The sequence below is a fragment of the Chelonia mydas genome, chromosome 5 (genome assembly GCF_015237465.2).
Source record: "Chelonia mydas isolate rCheMyd1 chromosome 5, rCheMyd1.pri.v2, whole genome shotgun sequence".
Classification (NCBI taxonomy): Eukaryota; Metazoa; Chordata; order Testudines; family Cheloniidae; genus Chelonia; species Chelonia mydas.
In genome coordinates this window covers 119,724,268-119,747,593 of record NC_051245.2, presented here as the reverse complement: position 1 = coordinate 119,747,593, position 23,326 = coordinate 119,724,268, and the positions used below count along the sequence as shown (strand labels likewise).

General features: G+C 45.2%; 1 protein-coding gene across 4 annotated transcripts in view; it reads right to left on the bottom strand.

The window, feature by feature from the left end:
* The window catches only part of PLPPR1 (phospholipid phosphatase related 1), a 178,231-nt gene that overhangs the window by 41,102 nt on the left and 113,803 nt on the right, over window positions 1-23,326 (bottom strand). For all 4 annotated transcript variants that reach the window (XM_037902162.2, XM_043547314.1, XM_037902161.2 and 1 more), the window contains exon 3: window positions 6,525-6,713. In XM_037902162.2, coding sequence (XP_037758090.1) covers window positions 6,525-6,713 — 189 coding nt within the window. The remainder of the gene's footprint in view (window positions 1-6,524; window positions 6,714-23,326) is intronic.

Below are 23,326 nucleotides of genomic sequence, written 5' to 3'. Positions count from 1 at the left end.
AGGTCATCAAGTCCAGGCCCCTGTGCTGAGGCAGGACCAAGTAAATCTAGAGCGTTCCTGACAGGTGTTTGTCCGTCCTGTTCTTTAAAACCTCTAATGACAGAGACTCCATAACCTCCATTAGAAACCTATTTCAGAACTTTGCTACCTGTTTCAGAACTCTAGTTAGAAAGTTTTTCCTAATATCTATCCCAGCGGTTCTCAGACTTCATTGCACTGCAACCCCCTTCTGACAACAAACGTTACTACACCAGCCCAGTGCTCTGTGTTATTTTAGAACCAGGGCTGGTGTTAGGGAGTGGCAAGCGGGGCAATTGCCCAGGGTCCCACATTATGGAGGGCCCCCACAAAACTAAGTTGCGAGGTGGGGCTCGGGCTGCTGTTCATCACTGTAGTGCCACTGATGTCAATGGAGCTGGCCCCATTTACGCCAGATGAGGATGCAACCCTGCTGTCTTGTTGAGCTTTTCACTGTGCCAGGAACTATCTATCACTGCAGGTAGCATGTAAAATAAACACAATTCCTGTTAACATGACTCCAGGAATGATTCTTCTACACCAAAGCTAAATGAAATGTTAAGACTCGAGAGGTGAAGATTTATGATCCGGAGGAGGCCAAGTTATTAAATCAGAAATAAAAATGCCAGCACTTTCTTTGGAACAGAAGAAAGCCACTCTGTCCTTGTTTAGGTGCAAATTACCATTTCATTCACCACTTTTCTGCTGCTTTACAGAGAAGATGCTAATTTCATTGCACTCAGAGTCTAGAATGACAACTGAGCACAGCAAGATGAAACCATTTGAACTATCCTCAATGGAACATTGGGGTGAAAAATGCATTTCCGAGATTTGAGATCGGTGTGTGTACCTTTTATTTATTTAACTGTGACTCAATGAGATGCAAGCACTTCCCCTTCCAGGGACTTCCCATTATCAGACAGCAAAAGGTTACGTCAGATATTACATCAAAAGATGTTTGTAACCCACGAGCCTAGTGATTACACATTCAGTGCAGCAGGGAAAATAGCTTAATGGATCCACTTGCGTAACAGCAAGTTTCGACAAGAGCAGAAGCAGGGGAGTCTCATTCACGTTCGAGGTACTAGATAGCTAAAAGCACACAGTATGTTACCAAATGAAAAGAGTGTTTCTGATAAGGGTACATGGATTTATGCATGCATTTCGCCACCCGTAGTCACAGCCCCATTTGATTCCAACGTGGATTGCAAAAACAAACTTTCCACAAGATGCGCCGTATTCGCTAACAGGCTCCCCGCAAATCCTGCAACACTTCAAAGCTGCACTAGAATTAGGACTTTCAAACATGTGCATGTGGGACTGCACCTAAGCATGCCTGGCTGCTGTATGCCAGTGTATGCACTGGGCTAGGCGTGTGGTTTTGCCAAACTCTCTCCAGTTGTTTTTCTTTGAGATGCCAAGAAGCTGGGTTAATAGTTATTTCCCTCATGCCATGTGGTGCTGGCACTGTGATAAAATAAGGGCAAATCAGATTCACAGTAATAAATCCTCTTAGCCAAACTGACCCATTGCTCTGACTTGGACTCTGCTTACAATGGCATGCAGTGTGTTTGGTAAGCTTGAAGCAGCACGTTGTTCATGGTTTATGGGTTAACCTGAAGTGAGGTAGTGTCTACTAGCCCCCTCCCCCCTAGTGCAGACAGCTCTTATCAAATGACCGTGCAGATCATCTTGTAAAAACAGCAGCAATAATCTCACTTGTGAGGATCATTGCTATAAAAGAGGACTGACATTAGCCTTGATTTTAATGCACTCTCCGTAGGCCTGGCTGTGGGCTGACAATGATTACTGTTGATAGCAGAGTGCAGAGAATGAAGCTGTGGATTAACCTGCAATGAGTGTAGGCTCTCTAGACGCATATGTGACTCTCATTCATGTGAAGCAGAGTTAGGCAGATACACAGAGGGGAGAACCAACCCCGGCACTCCTAAAACTTTTACCTTGAACATCATCTGTTCAATGAGCCACAGAGGAGTTCTTAATGTGAAGCAGTTTGGTGTTTGAGAAGGAAACGTGATTTGGGGTTGTTCTCTTGAGGATACAATTGCCATAGCATATATGGAAGAAACAGGATACTTTCATTTGGCTGAACCTCATGTGGGTTCCACTAGCTTTCAAATCACGTCCCATGCTGCAGGAGCTGCAAGGGCTGTAAGCATCAATAAGGACGTGTACGCAGGGTGATTTGGTAGGCAGTGCAATGCACAATGACCAAGTCATGCAGGTTAGGGATGTGGGTGACAGTTTAGAGATGCCACAGTATGGCAGGGGTTGCTGAGACTTGATTAGAGATGATGCTTCTCATGGTTGGTGTGTGAGGAAGTCGTGCACAGAAATAGCTGCTGGGAGTGGGAATGCGGGCCTGTCACCTGAGTGTACTGGGGGCGGGTAGGAACCGGTGGCCTGGAAAGAAATGGGTGAGGATGTCTTAGTCCTGGTCTACACTATGGGGTTAGGTCGAATTTAGCCGTGTTAGGTCTATTTAAAAATGACTGCGTCCACACAACCAACCCCATTCCGTCGACCTAAAGGGCTCTTAAAATCTACTTCTGTACTCCTCCCTGACGAGGGGAGTAGCTCTAAAATCGACCTTGTTGGGTTGAATTTGGGGTAGTGCGGACGCAAATTGACGGTATTGGCCTCCAGGAGCTAACCCAGAGTGCTCCATTGTGACTGCTCTGGACAGCACTTTGAACTCTGATGCACTAGCCAGGTACACAGGAAAAGCCCCGGGGAACTTTTGAATTTCATTTCCTGTTTGGTCAGCATGGCAAACTCAGCAGCACAGGTGACCATGCAGCCCCCCCAGAATCGTAGAATGTTTCTGTGCTCTCCCTATCATCTCCGTCCCTGAGGTTATTGCAGATTAAAAGGAGGAAAAAAAGCACTCACGATGACATGTTTTCCGAGCTCATGCAGTCCTCCCGCACTGATAGGGCACAGCTTAATGCATGGAGGCATTCAGTGGCAGAGGCCACGAAAGAATTAAGTGAGCGTGAAGAGCAGAGGCAGGATGCGATGCTATGGCTAATGGGGAAGCAAATGGATATGATGAAGCATCTGTTGGAGTTGCAGGAAAGCCAACAACAGCACAGACCCCCGCTGCATCCACTGTGTAACCGCCTACCCTCCTCCCCATGTTCCATAGCCTCCTCATCCAGACACCCAAGAACGCGGAGGGGGAGGCTCCGGGCACCCAGCCACTCCACTCCAGAGGATGGCCCAAGCAACAAAAGGCTGTCACTCAAACAGTTTGATTTTTACTGTGGCTACAATAAGCAATGTGGCCTTGTCCTTCCCTCCTCCCCCACCCCACCTGGGCTACCTTGTCCGTTACCTCTTTTTTTTTTTTTAATTAATAAAGAAAGAATGCATGGTTTCAAAACAATAGTTATTTTATTTTGAAGCGGGGAGGGTGGTTGGCTTACAGTGAATTAAAATCAACAAAGGGGGTGGGTTTGCATCAAGGAGAAACACACACAACTCTCACACCAAAGCCTGGCCAGTCATGAAACTGGTTTTCAAAGCCTCTCTGATGTGCAGGGCACATTGCTGTGCTCTTCTAATCGCCCTGGTGTCTGGCTGCTCAAAATCGGATGCCAGGTGATTTGCCTCAACCTTCCACCCCGCCATAAACATCTCCCCCCTTACTCTCACAGATATTATGGAGCACACAGCAAGCAGCAATAACAGTGGGAATGTTGGTTGCACTGAGGTCTGACCTAGTCAGCAAACGGCGCCAGCAAGCTTTTAAACATCCAAAGGCACATTCTACCACCATTCTGCACTTGCTCAGCCTATAGTTGAACTGCTCCTTTCTACTCTCCAGGCTTCATGAGCCATGGGAGCAAGGGGTAGGCTGGGGTAGGTGTGACCGTGTGGTGCTGCCGGCTGGGAGAACAGCCTCAGGCAGAAGCCTCCAGCTCGTATGATCTTCGAGGCAGGACTGAATCTCCATGAGACGAAACTTAAAGAAGAGAATGACCTGGAGTCTCTGGCTCCCATTCGGTGCTCTAAGAGGAGAATAACCATGTCTCTCCAGGCGCCCCTGATTGACCTCACCGAGCTCTGCCAGGAGCACCCAGGAGACATACAATGGCTATCCGTCCTACTGCACTGTCTGCCGCGAAGGCAAGTAGCTGCTGTTGTGTAACAATGCAGTACCACGTCTGCCAGCAGCACCCAGGAGACGTACGGTGACGGTGAGCTGAGCGGGCTCCATGCTTGCCGTGGTATGCCGCCTGCATGGTTAACCCAGGAAAAAAGGCGCGAAACGATTGTCTGCCGTTGCTTTCACAGAGGGAGGGGGGGCCTGACGACATGTACCCGAAACCACCTGTGACAATGTTTTTGCCCCATCAGGCATTAGGAGCTCAACCCAGAATTCCAATGGGCATCGGAGACTGTGGGAACTGTGGGATAGCTACCCACAGTGCACCACTCTGTAAGTCGATGCTAGCCACAGTAGTGAGGATGCACTCCGCCAACTTAATGCGCTTAGAGTGGACATACGCAATCGACTGTATAAAATCGGTTTCTAAACATCAACTTCTATAAAAACGACCTAATTTCATCATTTATTGAATGCAGAAATGTAATAGTAATGTATTTAACTCACTCAGATCAAACCATTAAAGTCTGAAGAAATGAGACAGCCCCTGGCACATGCTTTGTTTTGAGATTAGATGGGAAAGAGAACCCAGTGCTAGACACCAGAATATACTGAATATGAGACAAAAAAGGCTTTAGAGGGCTGGTCCAGCAGCTCTTTGAGTTTGACTCCCAGGCCTGATCTTCCATTCCCTGGGCTGGCAAAGGCTATGTATGCTACAAAGGCAGCACTGGTCAGCGCCTGGCAGCAGAAGCACATCACATTAGTCTGTGATTGAGGAAGGATCAGTCCTGAAGGGCTCCAAACATAACCCCACTCAGCCTTTCTTGGCCCAGGAAGGTAGCTGAGGGCCCTGAGGAAAGAAAGCTCTGTCACTGACCTCTGGGGTGGAGGGAAAATGTTTCCCCAGTAAAACAACATTTAAAATGCCACAGCAACTTTGTCCTGCTCACATGAAGACTCCCAAGGGAAAAAGTTCCCAGAGAGCAGCATTGTACCAATACTTGGCCATCCCATGCCAGATCCAGTTCCCCTGAAGTCAAAGACAAGTCTCCAATTGAGTTCAATTGTGCAGTATCAAATTCATAGTGAGGAGTGCATTAAACCTCCCTGTACAAACACTGCTTTCCAAAAGCTACTTCCCTAGATGGCCCAAAATACATTTTGGTGGGAAAGGATGGGTGTAAAGTAACAACATTCCCTGGTCTCAATGCAACTCCTTCATTTGCAAACCCTGAAATTGGTGCAGCATTAAGTGAACTCGACCAAGTCAAATTACCTATTGAGCTTGGAGTGCTAATGCAGAAAATACAATGGCTAGTAGGGAAGATTTTCAAAAGTGCCTAAGGGAATTAGGCATACAAGTCCCATTGGCTTTCAGTAGGACTTGTGCACCTAAATACCTTAGCCACTTTTGAAAGTCTTCCCCTTATTTTTCTGATTATTTTCTGTATTGTCTGTTTCTGCTATTAGCTCAGTTATGATCCCAAATTTGCAATAAACTAAAAAGAAACCCCAAGAAATTTAATGACATACACTTCTGCAATCACCTGTCTTAAAGATCCACATATACGAGTTAATAACCTTGCAGAAAAAAAGACACACAAAAAGGACAATATCTAATTAAATTGCATTCATTTAGCTAGATTAGTAACGAAGCTGGCTATTCATTATATTTGTTATTTTTTGTGCAAAAAAAGAAGAAACACAATGTTTTGAGATTAGGGTGACTTTAAGAAGCAGTTTAGAGCTTTTGGTGTCCTGCAACTTGAAAACGGCTTTAGCATATATAACTGCACGGCGGCTGATTTTATTGTTTTGTGGGATCATAAAAGAAAAACAGGTAAAGAAGAGAGTTAACTGTATGTCTGTGTATGTGAGAGCAACACACATAAAAATAAAGCACATTTGCACTTGTCAATAACTAGAAACTGTTATAAAGCAGCTTTCCCCTCATCTGAGTCCTCAGCAGTCCATTCAGAACAGCAGCAAATAGTCCTGGCTGTATAATTTCAGATCTGATTCAAATTTTATGACGGTTATTTTATTGCCAAGAACACGTAATCTTTGCATTTGGGGCCTCTCTGGAAACCATGCAATTCATAACCAACTATTAAAGTGAGCTAGCTACTGTACATTCTTAAACTGTAGGCAGCTTCATCTTGCTTTTTGACAGTATTAGAATTAACCAGAACCTCTGTGGATAACTGATGCGGATTTTATGAGTCTGCTCTCTTTCTTTGGCTACAACAGAAACATACATCAATTACAGTTGAAAAGAAGAGAGGGGAAAAAGGAAAATCAGGGATTACAGGGATTTTTTGTCTTCTTTTTTTGCATCAGCATGGAAGAATGAAAGTGTTTTGATACTTACAATAGCTGTCGGGGTCGAAGCCAGCACGCAATACAGCACCAGAGGTGAAATAAAGCTCTCGTCCTCCGTTCCTGGGTAAGGCTTCATCAAATCTCCATCCTGACAGAAGAAACCCTGGATATGCACCTGGAAAGTGTCAGTGCACTCGAAGTAGTAGGCGAGCAGAACGGTCCCAGCCATGATGACGAGCTGAAAATACAGCATGGTCACACAGAGACATTAGTTGCTGTTTAGCAGATGCAGCTGGGGCTCTGAGCTACTTTAGTCCCACGGAATATCCTCCCTCCATCACCCCACCAGCGCTTCCAGTATTGTTCTCTGTGTGTGTGTGTGTCTCTCTCTCTCTCTGCTTTGTAACATCTGTTACATAAACCTTTTGGCAAACGACACTAATGAATGTCTCAGATCGAAGTGGGTCTGCAGCACGGCTCACAGAGGGACTGGAGCTTTGGCGGCTACTTTATCAAAGGGCGTATGAGTGTCACCAGCAGCAACATTCCATGCAAACTAGCAGGACAGCAGGCAGGGCCACAGACTTTGGTGGTAACAGCCTAAAATCTGTGCATGCTGGCAGGGGCTGAGTTTGAAAGAACAAGGGTTGTGGGGGGACCAAAAGCCATCGGCTTCCTGCTGTGGAATTCAGCCAGTGCAGGGGAGAGTGTATACCGTGCCAGTCCAGTGAAGCCCCGTGTGGCCCAGAATGGGGACTCCTCTCCAGGTAAAGCAGAATATCGAGTTTGCCTTTCCATGGAGCTGCCACTTAGAAGGGAAGCTTCAAAAATCTATTCAGGAGGAGCCCAAAAATCTGCCAAGGGGAACAACGGACCCAGCCTGTTTGCCAGCAGCTCTTCCTGTGACCACTTCTCTGCTCTGGGCTTCACATGTTTGGGGCTCTGCTGGCTTTCTACAGCCCCTCCTTCCCTTTCCTAGCACGTGGTAGGTGGTTGTGCCTACTTTTGTACTACTAGGATTCCCTTCAGGGTCTGCTCCAGCATAGACCCTCGGCTGAGTCTGGACTTTAAACATGCTTATTTCACCAGGATCCATCCTGGTCTCATTTTTTGGTTTCATTGTAATGTTTGATAACGTATTGCTGGGGAACAATGCTGGCTTGGCAGCCCTAGAGTCTGAAGCCTTCTATTTATCCCCAGAACAGATCTGACAGGGCCACAGTAGTGCAAGCTCCTCCCCAAATTGCTGACGTCCACCTCCCTCAGCCCTGACCAGGAGGGATTATGCTACAGAAGTAAGAGGATAAACCCATTCGCTGCTGCTGGCTTGCAATGGGACCAATTAGCACAACAACCTGAACCTGGCACATCATTTTTAACATTATCATCTGGTCTTGTGAACACATTAAAGGCTCCACAAAAGGCTCTTTTCCTTTGTATGACTGACCACCAATCAGAGCTGTGCAGGAGCAAAAGCTGGCTAGCCAAAAGCCAGTCCTCTAGGTGCACCATTCAGTACAAAGCAGTCCTGATTCTTCATCACCCTGCACTGTGTATAGCCCATGAACGCACGCTGACCTGGTGGCATTTCACACCCACTTTGTACCACCATAAATGCCTGCACAAGATGCAGAACAACAAAAATTCAGGCCCAGGATCCTGTTTACAATCATCTTTCACAATGGAGGCACGTTAGTCATAAGTATGTTTCCAGAGGTGTCATGAATGCAAAGCTATTTAGTAGTGAGCTAGGGAAAAAAATCAGGGCAGGAATAAAACACAAATCTTAATTTGTCTTTATTTTTTAAAGTCACCATGCAGTGGATTGAAAATATAGTGTTGCAAGATTATAGGAATAGCCATTTAATATTAATTGCAATTCTTCCACAAAGAGCCATTTACAAGATGTTTGTGCATCTATCTAGCTCGTGGCCTGACCTTGCACACACATTTTGTCAAGGATGCACAAGGGAGCCACAAAAGATGTGGAGTTTTTGATGGAGATGCCAGACTGGTGCAGCTAGATACAGCAGGTAGGAGGCAGTTGTCAGGACTACAGAAGCTTAAATTCAGATTTGGCATGTGGTCATATCATTGAATTAAATATGAAAATGAATAATTCAATCAGTGCAGAAGGCCTTGTGTTTTTTCTGTTTATATTAAATTCAGTTTCCTTTATACTGTCCCTGCATTTTCAGTTGTCAATATGTTGGAGATGGACTCTGAAACCTAAAAATGACAACAAGCCATTAGGATATATGGGGTGGTTCACACCTCTGGGGATATTTCTTCAAGCTTTCTGCATACTCAGGCAGATATCACTCCATCAGTTCCACTCAGGTCAGATCTTCTGTCTCTTCACATTCATGAAGGCTAAAAACATAAGGTAAATTTGCAAACCCTGGTTCCATTGAACTCAATAGGTGAAACTATCATATCCCTTAGGCCAACGCCAGGGGGCTGGGACACATGACTGATGAGGAGAGGCTGAGGGAACTGGGCTTATTTAGTCTGCAGAAGAGAAGAGTGAGGGGGGATTTGATAGCAGCCTTCAACTACCTGAAGGGGGGTTCCAAAGAGAATGGAGCTCGGCTGTTCTCAGTGGCAGATGACAGAACAAGGAGCAATGGTCTCAAGTTGCAGTGGGGGAGGTTTAGGTTGGGTATTAAGAAAAACTATTTCCCTGGGAGGGTGGTGAAGCACTGGAATGGGTTCCCTAGGCAGGTGGTGGAATCTCCCTTCTTAGACGTTTTTAAGGTCCAGCTTGACAAACCCCTGACTGGGATGATTTAACTGGGGTTGATCCCGCTTTGAGGAGGGGGTTGGACTAGACTCTTCCAACCCTAATCTTCTATGATGGCTTCTGAAAATCCCACCCATAATTTATTTTTCAGAATGAAAGCTGAGATTCAGAAGCACAACTCTGAAGCCAGGGGTTAATTCTATAGCATACATGAGGCCCACATTATTTTATGCCTTGCAGAAACAACAATTAGCTGCATGAATTAGCTGCACCCACTTTAGCGGATCACAGAATTTTGGTTCCATGTACAGGCAGATCACATTGCCCTAGATTTGAGGGGTGTGTATACCCCAGAATAGGATCAAGTTAATTGCAACCCTATTATGTGCATTCAGCCACCCTGAAGTAATGAAATAAAACACCACATAGTTAAGGGTTAATTTGGAGACAGGCTTTCAGAAGCAAGGTCATATCTAGCTGGCAGCTTCTGCTAATCAGAATGGGAGGAGGAGACAGGCAAGAAAACAACTGAGACTGAAACCTTTGGTGGGTGGAAAACCTTGAGTCTAGACGCCTCTGATATTAGAAAGTTTATTGAAAGTTAGTAAAAGGATGATCCAGTAGGGGTCATTATGACTTATGTGCTTTGTAGTTACAAAAGATCAGCTAATAGAGTGTACTTGGGAGCAATCCTCTGAAACCATCTTGAGAGATGTTTTTCCTGACACCCTTTCTCCCCGGTGGGTGAGCAACTGGCCACTGCGAACCTGCTGCTAATTACTCAGTACTGTTCCAGATGTTAGGTAAATATCTGGGACGTTCTAAATCTATTGTTTATGTCTGTGTATGCTTAAATCTAATAAACTGCAGTGTTAGACAAGAGCATGCTGACTTGCATTTAATCCTTGATCAGACAGAATTGCTGAGTTCCTGTTGATTTATTCTTACCCCCACCTAGAGCAAAATAGGTTAGTTGCCCCTGTTGGGGGTTCTGAAAACCCCAAGTAACAACATAGGCTCTTTTTTAAAGGCTTACTCAAATGGAATAAACTTTGGTAATTAATCCTTATAATTAGGGCCGTACCAAATTCATGGTCCATTTGGGCCAATTTCACGGTCATAGGATTTTAAAAATCATAAATATCTGAAATCACGAAATTTATATCTGAAATTTCATGGTGTTGTACGTGTAGGGGTCCTGACCCAAAAAGGAGTTGCCGGGGGGGGGAGGGGGTGTCGCAAGGTTATTGTAGGGGGATTGCGGTGCATTCAGCCACCCTGAAGTAATGAAATAAAACACCACATAGTTAAGGGTTAATTTGGAGACAGGCTTTCAGAAGCAAGGTCATATCTAGCTGACTTACTACTCTTACTTCTGCGCTGCTGCTGGCAGTGTCGATACCTTCAGAGCTGGGTGGCCAGAGAGCGGTGGCTGCTGGCCGGGAGCCCAGCTGGCCAGGAGCCCAGCTCAGAGCCACTGCCAGTAGCAGCGCAGAAGGATGGCATGGCATGGCATGGCATTGCCATCCTTACTTCTATGCTGCGGCCTTCAGAGCTGGGCCCTTGGCCAGCAGCCACCATTCTCTGGCCACCCACCTCTGAAGGCTGCAGCATGGAAGTAAGGGTGGCAATACTGTGATCCCCCTAAAATAACCTTGTGACCCCCTTTTGGGTCAGATCCCCCAGTTTGAGACACACTGGTCTACCCCGTGAAATTTGTATAGTATAGGGTAAAAGCACACAAAAGACCAGATTTCACAGTCCATGGCGTGTCTTTCATGACCATGAATTTGGTAGGGCCCTACTTATATTTAAATCTCCGAATCATACATATTTTTCACTTTTCCCCTCTTAAGTTGAATGCTAGCGCATTGATATAAAATTTAGAAGTCATTGCTTTCTGCAGTTTTTAGTTTGCTTTCTCTGGGTGCGTGTGACATTCCCCTGGTGTTATCTGGACTGGTGATCTACTAGGTCACTCCAATCCTTGAATCTGGGAGCCAGCCTTACCCTGCTCTGCTGTGAGAACTCTCACTCCCGGGCTGTTCACGCACAGCCTCTAGCATGTAAGCTGCTCCCACCTACGTGAGGAAGCAACCGAATGACACTAGCCAATAGCTCTGGTCCCAGACACAACCCTAGGAACCTCTGTCTTGCAATGCCCAGTTATTCCCGCTGGATGCTGCAAGCTTGTATGAGTTCGTAAATTTAACAAAGAAATTGATATGTACCAGGCTTGTTATCCCAAGGGGAGTCTCTGACACACTTCAAACCAAATGCACTGCTTCAGGTAGAATAAACAAACAAATTTATTAACTACAGAAGATAGATTTTAAGTGATTATAAGTCAAAAAGTCAGATTTGGTCAAATGAAACAAAAGCAAAACACATTCTAAGCTGATCTTAACACTTTCAGTGCCCTTACACACTTAGATGCTTCTCACCACAGGCAAATGTCTCTCCCTTTTATTATGTTCTTTCTTCGCTCTTGGCTTTGCCCTCACCCCTTCAGGGTCAGGTGAGCATTACCTCATCATAGTCCCAAACTGACCAAAGGAAGGGGGGTGACTCACTCAAGAGTCTGACAGATCCTTTGTTGCTGCCTACGCCAGTGTCCTTTGTTCCTATGAGGCTGGGCTGGGTTTGTCCCATACATGCCCTGATGAGATGTGAACTGCCCCTGTACTCCTGGAGAGTTTTGCCTGGGTTTGTTTTAAGCCATGAGGACATATTTTCAGCCTCATAACTATATACATGATATTACAACCCATAACATTAGTATAACAACAATGCTCAGTGCATCATGAGCCTTCCGAAGACACCCGACATGACAAACTTTGCATTGGATACCACACAATCATATTATAAGGATGAACATGGGGGTGCAGGATGTTCCCCCGATGTATAGAGTATCACAGAGTGACAGTCCTTAAATCTGAGACTTTACAATAGATCACCTTGCAACCAATGAGAGCTAAGCCACCTGCTTTACCAGAAATCCACACAACTGACAAATAAGCAAGTCTCTGCAGAGATCTGAAAACAACGAATATGCTCATCATTTTGTTGCCCCACTAACACAGCCTTCTAGGAGAGGAACTAACTCTACATGAATTGGGGACACCCCACCCCGTTGAAAGGTGGCATCGATCACTAGGATAGGAATTGATGAAATGCCAGAGTTATAGTTCAGATCTTCACCTCGGTCTGCAAGGGGAGATCTGCATTGCACAGAAGGCAAGAAGGGAGAAGTGCCAGCTTTGTAGTATTGTTTTTCTCTTCCCACTAGATACCCCATCACCCTAGGAATCAGCATTAACACTAGGAGACTAGGTAGGAGCAGGGGGATGTGTTGGATTGTCTTCTACTCTATTTGCTTCTTACCACCCAGTCATAATACTTATAGAGTCAATATTAACCTAAGTGCTCCCCCTTCCACCCTAGGCTGGTGGCTGAGCTCTGGCATCACAGGAAGCAAATGAGCCAAGAGAACCTGAGGGGTTGCATGACTCAGGGCCTTGGCATGGGCAGTTCTTGCATCGTCAGCTTGGACAAAATCCTCTTTCAGCGTCGGAAGCTGCACCCTCATTTGTTCTGCAAAAGGAGGGGCAAACTTCCTGTTCCTCTGAGTCTTCTGTGTTCTCCATCTGCTTAGGATGTAAACATCTCAGGGCAAGGACCACGTCTTCTCCTGGGTCTTGTGCAGCACCAGTCACTCTGTTAGCATTTAATGAGTAATACATGATAACTACAAGGGAAGCTTAGGCAGAAAATAAATAAAATAAAAGAAATCATCATCATCCAACCTAGCATGAGGACAGGAGACTGGAATTAACATTCTACTTTTGTGAAGGGAGCCATGAGATATTTCATTTTAAATGTACTGTGTCCAGTTTTGGGCCCCACACTACAAGAAGGATGTGGAAAAATTGGAAAATGTCCAGCGGAGGGCAACAAAAATGATTAGGGGACTGGAACACATGACTTATGAGGAGAGGCTGAGGGAACTGGGATTGTTTAGTCTGCGGAAGAGAAGAATGAGGGGGGATTTGATAACTGCTTTCAACTACCTGAAAGGGGGTTCCAAAGAGGACGGATCTAGACTGTTCTTAGTGGTAGCAGATGACAGAACAAGGAGTAATGGTCTCAAGTTGCAGGGGGGGAGGTCTAGGTTGGATATTAGGAAAAACTTTTTCACTTGGAGGGTGGTGAAACACTGGAATGTGTTACCTAGGGAGGTGGTGGAATCTCCTTCCTTAGAAGTTTTTAAGGTCAGGCTTGACAAAGCCCTGGCTGGGATGGTTTAGTTGGGGATTGGTCCTGCTTTGAGCAGGGGGTTGGACTAGATGACCTTCTGAGGTCCCTTCCAACCCTGATATTCTATGATTCTATGAAATGGCCACAAGTGATCAGGATTTCAATTTACATCTCTTCAGAAAAGCAGCATTCCAGTGGCAAACCACCCCTTTAGCATCATATTCATGGACTGACCTCTTACAAAGAGCATCTACCGACTGAATTACAACTTCTCTAGCAACTCGGTGGTCTCTTAAGTACTGATCCTGTCTGAAATTGCTTACCTAATGAATCTGATAATCATATGAAGACTCTGCAAAGTGCACTAGAGATTTTGCTATTCCTATTAATTTTATTAAGGGACTCACATACTATGGTGATGGGCAGCACATAAGACCCTAAGATAGGGAGACAGATCCATCTAACTCTAATCATTGTTATTTAAAAAGTGAAACCAAACTTTAAAATACACATGCCAACCTAGCCTCCATATCAAGATGACTAATTAGAGCAGTATAGTACAACACAATAATGGAACTAGAAGCATGACTCATCCTAATAAATATTTGCCATTTGCTAACTTGACATTCTGTTTGCACGTTGCAAATAAAATGGGTTTTAAACATTCTGTCCATTATTTAATTTACCTTGCTTAGTGTACTAATGTGCTACGCTTTTAAAAGAAAGGTATTAATCAATTTCATTCCAAAATGGAATAAAAGGCCACACCAATTACTGCCATGGTTTCCAAATCTAAAATCTGCTCTCCTTTTAAAACGTGCTGCCCCATTCTGGGCTTTACCGAGTAACGCTGCCTAACTTCTATTGACAGCCAACCAGCCTCTTTGAAAATCCCAGCCCCAGGCCTGGTATCCAGAATGGAGACTCCAAGCTTGAAAGATAGTACAACCCCTTCGCCGTGTCCACAGCCCAGTCCCCAAAAATAACCTGTCTATTTACCAAACCATGGAAATCTGACACTCTCTTTGTCAGTGTCAAAGAGGGGATTATGTCAAAGATAGCTGACAAGGAAGTCAATATTTATCTAAGATAACAGCCTCAAAGACCTGCTGCCTAAATTATTGTTGTTTTAGCTAGGATAACACGTAGGGCACCAATTAAGAGCAAGGCCACATAGTGCTAGGCTCAATGCACTATGAGGGAATATCTACCCAGTTTTTGGTAGACAGTTTTTGGACCAATTTAATTGTATCTGTTCTAGAAAGAGATATTTAAATTGGTGCAGCTCTTAGTTGGTTATAGTGACACTCATATAAAGGTGCTTATATTATTTCATGAGCTTTACCTATATAAGTACCTTTGTCCTGCTCTAAAATTTTCCAAACGGATATCATTACATTGGTACAACATGTGTATTTAGACCAACCTTATGAGACAGTCCTGCTCCAAAGGGCTCATAGGTAACCAGACAAGACTAACAATGTGCTGGAGTGTTACCATGCTTATTTTACAGGTGGGGAATAGAGTCACAGAGAGATTAAATGACTTGCCCAAGGCCATATGTAGTTGAGCCAGGTATTAAATCCAGTTCTCCCGAGTTCTGTGTGAGTGTCTTGACCACAAGACCACTTTTATTCTCTTGTGCTTTCTGGGTGTTTAAAGGACATTTGGGGAATAAGAAAAAAAAAACTGGAGCACTGAAAGGTTATTTGTTTTTTTTTTCCAATACACAAATCAAGTATCGTTAATAGTAAAGCTTCATGTGAGAAACCAATTCCCATTGAAACTTTCATGATTCCTTGAAATAGACAAATGTTACTGCATCCTCAATATGGACACTGTGGCGGGGCGGGACTCACCGGTGCGGCGCCTCCTGCTGGTCGTCCAGGGAATTAGCTCACCAGCCTCCGGAGCGCCCTCTGCAGGCCGGTGTCCCGCTTGCCGCTGGGCCCCAAATCCCTCCCGGACACCGGTGCCCCTTTCACGCTGGGGTGCTGCCCCCTGGCAGTACCCTCACAGATCTGGGTCTCCCCACCCCCGGGGGACCCCCACCCTCTATCCCCACCTCGCCTCAGTCTTTGGCTACTGCCAGTCACCACCTAGCCCCTGCTCCCTGGAGCGGACTGCAGTATAATTGCCACTCATCATTGGCAAGGAGGGTCTGGACCTGCTGCTTCTGCCTACTCTTGGGCTGCCCTCTGCAACCCCAGTACCCTTTTCCTAGGCCTTCATCAAGGCCTGCAGCCTGGGGGTTTCTCAGGCCAGAGCTCCGCAGCTCCTCTGGCCTTTCCCCAGCCCTGCTCCACTTCAGGTACCCTGCTCAGCTCCCAGCTGTCAGGCCCTTCCCTCTCAACATCTAGAGAGAGACTGTGTCCTCCAGGCCCACTGTCCTCTTATAAAGGCCAGCGGGGCCCTGATTGGGGCGTGGCCGCCGCTTTGGCTGGTTCCCCAATCAGCCGAGGCTTGCTGCTTTCCCTAGCAGCAGCCCACTCTCAGCCTCAGCCCTCTCTCAGGACTGATTTCAAGCCCTTCAGGGCAGGAGCGGGTGACCACCCCGCTACAGACACCAAAGCCATGCTGAATGTATCTTGCATGATACTAGAGTCTGGGCTATATAATTAAATACTAATTAAAGAAAGAAAGCCAGTAAAATAGCCCCTTGTCTTTATTTTAAGGTACATTAGGGACCATCTCCAAGCCCACTGAAGTCAATAGGAGTCTTTCCAGTGATGTCAATGGGCTTTGGATAAGAAAAGCCCACTGTAAATTTTTACTTCTTGCCCTGTATGTGACTGTGCTGCCCCTATACATGCTTTCCGCAGTCTAGTGTTTCTCGGATTTAGTAATTAATTGAAAGAATGAAGCCTTTGTAGGCTGCTAGTATTATTCTCACGTTTTTAAAATAAAATGTCTATCTCTGTACAGATGTGTGTGCATGTACACACACACACACACAATTTATTATAGCTGGCGCATGCAGTAATAGCTCTAGTTAAGGCTGCCCGATTGTGTCCAGGTTTAGAGCCACTTTTCCAGTTGCATGTATATTAGTTTTACGGACCATCCTGCTATTTTCCAGGCTGGATGTCTGCCCAAGGGTGACGTCTTTAAATACAGTTAGAGCAAGAATTACTCAGCTGCCACTTTTGTGTGCATTGCCCCAAAGCCCTGGAAAGAATTCTGGCTCACTCTGCCAACATTCCCTTGAGAGGAAGGACGGAAGCTCTCATCATCTCGCATCTTGATTACTGCAACATCTTTCCTTGACAACTGCAGTCTTGCTCTGTCACAGCCATTCGGAATACAGCTGCAAAGAACATTTTCCTAACCTGTCACTTAGACCATGTCACCCCCTCTTTGAATTCCTCCCCTAGCTCCCCCTTCTCCTTGCATTGAACATAAGATGCTTGTGATCACTTTATGGGCTCTTAACAACCAATCTCTACCCTACCTATCATCTCTCATTTGCTACTGAGATATAAATTGATGCTTCCGATGTGCCAATGATACCAGCCTCCATCACCCGCTTGTTAAATTGTCAAATAAGAACCTTCGTGCTTTCTCCCATGCTGCCCCTCATGCTTAGGATCCTACGCAAACATCCACAAAACTCATTCATTATCCTCCTTCAGAGCCCTCCTTAAAACTTGTTTGCCATGATGCCTGCAAAAAGCTTGACAAAGGTTAAATTGCTGGCGTGCTGATACCACCGCCTGTCATGCAGACCAACGCTGTCTCATTGTTTTCTTGTACTCTCCCATTTGTCTGTCTCCATCTGTTGTCTCTTGTCTTGTACTTAGATTGTAAGCTTTTTGGGGCAGGGACTGTCTTTCTGTTCTGTGTTTGTACAGTGCCTAGTGGTACATGTCTACGGCTTTTAGGTGGTATGGTAATAAATAATAGCAACAGCCCAGAGTTCAGGAGACCTGGGTTCAAAACAGTGCTCCACCCTGGGCTTCTTGGGCGATTTTGAGGAAGTCACTTAGGGGACGTCTACACTTTGAGATGGGGGGGGGGGGTATAGTTCCCAGCTCAGAGACATACCTACACTAGCTCTGATCGAGCTAGCGGGCTAAAGACAGCGGGTAGGTGAGGGTGGTGTGAGCAGCAGGACTACATACCCCTCCAAGATGCACAGTATTTACTTGGAATGGCCAGCCCTTCCTGCCCTCTCCACCTCCACTTTATTTTTAGTGTGCGAGCTAGCTTGGGAATCTCTCTGAGCTGGGAATTACCCCCCATTCCAGCTCGAAGTGTACATGTGCACACATCTCTCTGTGTCTCACTTCTCTGGGATAATAGCATCGTCTTGCTTCACAGGGATGTTTGCGCGGATAAATACATGAAAGATGGTGAGACACTAAGGGGACGTCTACTCGGTAATTAGACACCTGTGGCTGGCCTGTGCCAGCTAACTCGGCTCGCTGGACTCGGGCCGTGGGGCTATTTAATTGCCATGCGGACGTTGGAGTTTGGGCTGTAGCCCAAGCTCTGGGATCCTCCCACCTTGCAGCCTTAGCCCCACGAGCTGGAGTCAGTCAGTATGGACCAGCCACAGGGTTTTAACTGTAGTGTAGACATACCCTCAGATTCTGTGGTAATGGAAAAGGAGGACTTGTGGCACCTTAGAGACTAAACAATTTATTAGAGCATAAGCTTTCGTGAGCTACAGCTCACTTCATCGGATGCATTCAGTGCATTCCACTGCATGCATTCTATGAAGTGAGCTGTAGCTCACGAAAGCTTATCTTCAAATAAATTGGTTAGTCTCTAAGGTGCCACAAGTCCTCCTTTTCTTTTTACGGATACAGACTAACACGGCTGCTACTCTGAAACCTGTGGTCATGGAGAATGTGCAAGTACCATGGATAGCTCTCTCAGAAACACGCCCCAGGCGCTCCTTCCCTCACATGTAAACACAGCTTGGGCTGTAGTGGAAAGTTAAGTGGAAATCCCCCCTTATTTCAAGCTTATTAATTGGATTTACAGCTATTACACAACTAAGCCTAGTATGGTCATTATGCATTATTTGTTTTCTCTACTGGACAGAATTAATACCCAATAAGACTTAATCGCCTAGTAACTGTATTGGCAATTATGGTGGCCCACAACATAATCAGGTGATTTACAGGACTACAAAGGTGACGCATAGCAGTTTCCACGATATGCTATGCATCCGATGAAGTGAGCTGTAGCTCATAAAGGTGAGACAGTTTTGTGTTTGAACTACATTCCTGTACAGTATAATGACAGTCCTTACAGTGCTGATGCCAAGCTTTAGAAACAACTAATTTTAGGCCCCAATCCTTCAAGCTCATACACATGGGTAGATTCCTTCACCCATGTGAAGCCCCAATGAAATCAACAGGGCTCTGTACAGGTGCAGGAGTCAACACAGTACTCATGTTATCCTAATCGAGAAAAGAATGAGACAATACTGGTCAGCACGATATGCAAATGTGGGCAGGATGGGAGAGAGCACAAAGGGGCTTGTTTGAAATTTAACAAGTGGACGATGGAGGGTGGCATCATGGGCCGATCGGAGGCAGGAGTCAACATCACGACAGCGAATGAGACAGGACTGATCTGGTGTGGATAGGTCATGAAGGGCCATGAAAGTGAAGACAAGCAGCTTATGTTTGATGCGATAAAAAAGAGAGAGCTGGTGGAGGGATTCAAAGAGGGGATGATATGGTCGAAGTGCAGGTTGTGATCTATGCAGCAGCATTCTGAATGGAGATGAGTGGGGCAAGGCTGCATTTGTCAAGGCCAGAGAGAAGGATGTTGCAGTGATCAAGATGAAAGATGATGAGTGCCTGGACCAGAGTTTTAGCTGTGTGGATGGGTAGGAAAGGCCGTAACTTGGAGATGTTATGCAGAAAGAATCTTTGACATGGAGAGAGTTTGAGTCATTTAAAACTGCACAGGCTAAAAGTAGTGTAGCATATAATTTACACTAAAGTAGTGGCCTAAGTGATCTATTTCTAATTCAATTTCAGATTCATGTGTTTTACATTCAGAGGTAAAGATACAACATGCTGTGTAACCGATTGGGGCCTCTGATTGAGCTTCCGCAGGTATATCCACCCAGCTTCAGTATAGACATACCTGGAATGTCTGAATGAGCTCATCATGAAACACCAAATAAGTGTCATTAATGGTCAACAAAATGGTTGAACAAAAGAACAGCTTTGATAGGGTCCACGCTCATCTGACTTTCCCTGGCACCCCAAACACCATTCATCGCACTGTACTCATATTTCAGTGGACTCTTTGTCCCTAGTAAACACAGAGCAAGTTCAAGGCTGCGTACCAATGTCTCTTGAACAAACATTTCCTACTTGTAAAAAAAATAATTAAAATGTTTTTGTTAATAAAATAAACCAGGGGCGAAATACTGTCCCTATTGAAGCCAGTGGGAGCTTTGTCACCGACTTCAGTGGGTCAAGGATTTCACCCTAGGTCATTTCAAGTATCCAAAAGAATTTCCTGGGACACGGTATGAAAAACTGGGACTGAGCCAGTAATTGTAAATAGTACAAGTTTACTTGTAGTGGAACAAGCCCATTGTCATCTAGGAAATTCATGGCACCAGTGTGCTGTAACCTTGCCCAGCTGGGACAGCAAGGACGGAACTCACACCATCTGCTCCAAACAGAAGAGAGCCCTACTCTTTGTGCTAAAGGACAGCCTCATTTAACTCTTAGCAGCAGTGTCTTAAGATGCACAGGGGAGCAGTTCGGACGTTATCCAGCAAATGGCAGTGGCAACCACTAAACAGGTTTCAGAGCAGCAGCCGTGTTAGTCTGTATTCTGCAGCTCACGAAAGCTCATGCTCAAATAAATTTGTCAGTCTCTAAGGTGCCACAAGTCCTCCTGTTCTTTTAACCACTAAACAGTGCATGATAATACTGTATGAATTTAGCTATATAAGAGCTAATTGCCCTGGCATACGAGCACTTTGGCAATAGTTAAAACTAATGCAAGTGGTAGAGCAACTTCTATTCCTGAGGACACCTTGCCCTACAGCACATGTATAGTACGCCCTCACCACCCCCGCACAGTCAATGCAGTGGGGCAGTGAAAAGCATCGTGTGTGTGTGCGCATGTAATGGCAGTGTCAGATCCCATCTCAGTTCGCCCCAGAGATTAATATTCTCCGCCCTGTGTTCTGCAGGAAGTCAGACTCGACGATTTAATGTTCCCTTCTGGCCTTAAATGAATCTACATCTAACTTTCTAAAGACAGCCTGAATTTCAATATTCTGGAGGTTGACTGGCAGGAAGGAACACGTTCCAAAAACATGGATAATGAGAAAGATTGAGACAACACGATCATTACAAGTCCATCCCATCCAGAGGCTGACCCAGGGAGGTTGTAGAATCTTCATCACTGGAGATTTTTAAGAGCAGGTTAGACAAATACCTGTCAGGGATGGTCTACATACTACTTAATCCTACCATGAGTGCAGGGGACTAGACTAGAGGACCCTCGAGATGCCTTCCAGTCCTATGATCCTATGTTTCTAACTGCTACAAAGTCTATTCTCCCATTGAGGTGTGAGGATATTAGATCTGTAGCTCCCATTAGTATTAATGCAACTTAATGGTTTAAATTCCTTGGGAACCAGCACAAGACTAGGCCTATAAAGCAGCTGCTTAAGCATCTGTTCTATTCCTTTTCATCATGAATGACATTCTTTGGGAGAATGGCTCATCTTGATACATCTACAGCACATCCAAGTGCACAGAAAAGGGAAAGAACATATACACAGCAGGGGTCAAATCCTGCTCATCTTGCTCTCGCAAACTCCTCCTGAAGTCTATGGAAGATTTGCACGAGAAAGGCAGGAAGGATTTGGCCCTCTCTGTAACCTTGCACAGTTGGGGAGGGATCCGATGCAGTGAGCAGTCTTTGTCATAGGTGAAAAATGTTATACCAACAATGAAGTCCAGACACTACAGTGAGGAAACGAGAGGCCTGCGTACACAATTAATAATACACTTGCAGTGAGGAGGAAAAATAACCTGGACTGGGTTTCTGTGCATTAAAGAAATGATTCTCAATGAGTGGCCTTAATATGCACAATACATATTTTTAAATAACATCAGGACATACATAAAAGCCCCCATATATATATTTAAACATTGCCTCACATCCCTAAGTATAGCGTTCCCTGCTCCTCATCCAAGGTAGCTGACTTTGCAACCTGATTCCCGAGACGGAGTGTTCTTAAGCACCTGTGGCAAGCACAAGTCATGATCCACTCTAAAAGCATTCAGTTCAAGAAAACGGCTTTGCTACAAGACATTTCAACTCTAATCAGCAATGTGACACAGGCTGGAAAGCCGCATGGATGCTGGGGAGGTGTTACTAGCAGAGGAACTCCTTTGAAGTTGGGGCTGTGTAAGAATCAGAGTGGTCTCCCTGGAGCTTGCTGGGAGTCTATTCCAAGAATTAATTGTATCATCTTACCATTTCACTGTAATAATTAAATTAGGAATAAGAATAGCTTATAAAGACTGAAGCAGACCCCCTCTGCCAAAATAGGCCCTCGGTGCCTTCTCAAGACATCTGTTACAGTAAAAGGAAGTTTCTGAGAAGACTATAAGATCCTAAAGCATCTGAAAATATACACACTTCATCACAAGGTAAAAAACACAGCATCTGATTCTCATTTCCAGGAACACTAATGCCCCTTGATAGCACTTTGTCAGTGTAAAGGGAAATCTTAAAGAATGTCTAGCCATTTTGAATGCCCTTTTCACTGCCAGAGGAACGTAAAGGAGCCCCATGGCTCACCTATACTGGTATAGTTACACCAGTACAACCCCTAGTGCAGACACCGTTATACTGGTATAAAAGTGCTTTCACTGGTAGACCTTATTCCTGTATGGGAAGGGGAATAAACTATACTGGTAACAGATATTACCTGACCCACCTTATCTCTCTGATCTATTGAGGTAAGGCACCTTTATACTAGTATAAGAGTGTCCACATTAGGAGTTGTAGTTGTGCAACTATACTGGTAAAAATATATATACACTCCGAGCCAAAATGGTTGTACCGGTATAAAATCTCAGTGTAGACCAGGCCGTACAACAAATGACAATCAGGCTCCTAGCACCACAGGAGGAGGTGTCTGGATCTGCTGCTGGTATCCTGAGGTCAAGGTGGAACAAGTGATTTGTGCGTAGTTTGAGGGAAGTTTGTAAACTCTTAAATAGAGCAGCCGGAATCTAAGAATTGCAATTTTTCAATCACTAGCCACAATCCTCAACTTTTAGTATGTAAAAAATCACCTGGTGGCTTGCAGCTTTGTAGCATCCCAAATAAGCAAGTGCTGGGGATTGAGGCTAGTGATACTAGACACAGCCACCCAAGACAGAAGCAGGAATAGGTTCTCTGGGTATTACCTTGGAGATACAGGTAGAATGATGGCAGTCAGGGGCACATGCTGTCATGGAAAGAACTGTGAAAATAGAGTAGCCTAATAATGGCCTAGATTGTCCCCCACAGATCTAAGCACAGAAGTAACCCAAAACTACTGAGTGTCAAACTTCACTTAGTCACTGACAACTTCCTACTGCAGACTTTTAATACAGGAATTAACATGGGCCCCCAATGGCCTGACTTTGGGGTAAGTATTACATTCGATTCTGTTATCCCTAACTTCATCTCTTCCTGCTACAATATGTATGTCAGTTTGGGGCCTTCCTACCAAGAACATATTTCCAATACCAGCTGTGGAAGTCACATCGACTTGCCACTTGGGAACAGAGCTCGGGTCAAGATGTCTTGCCATGACAAACATGAGCACACCACTGGCATTGCCCTGTGAAAGTCAGGAC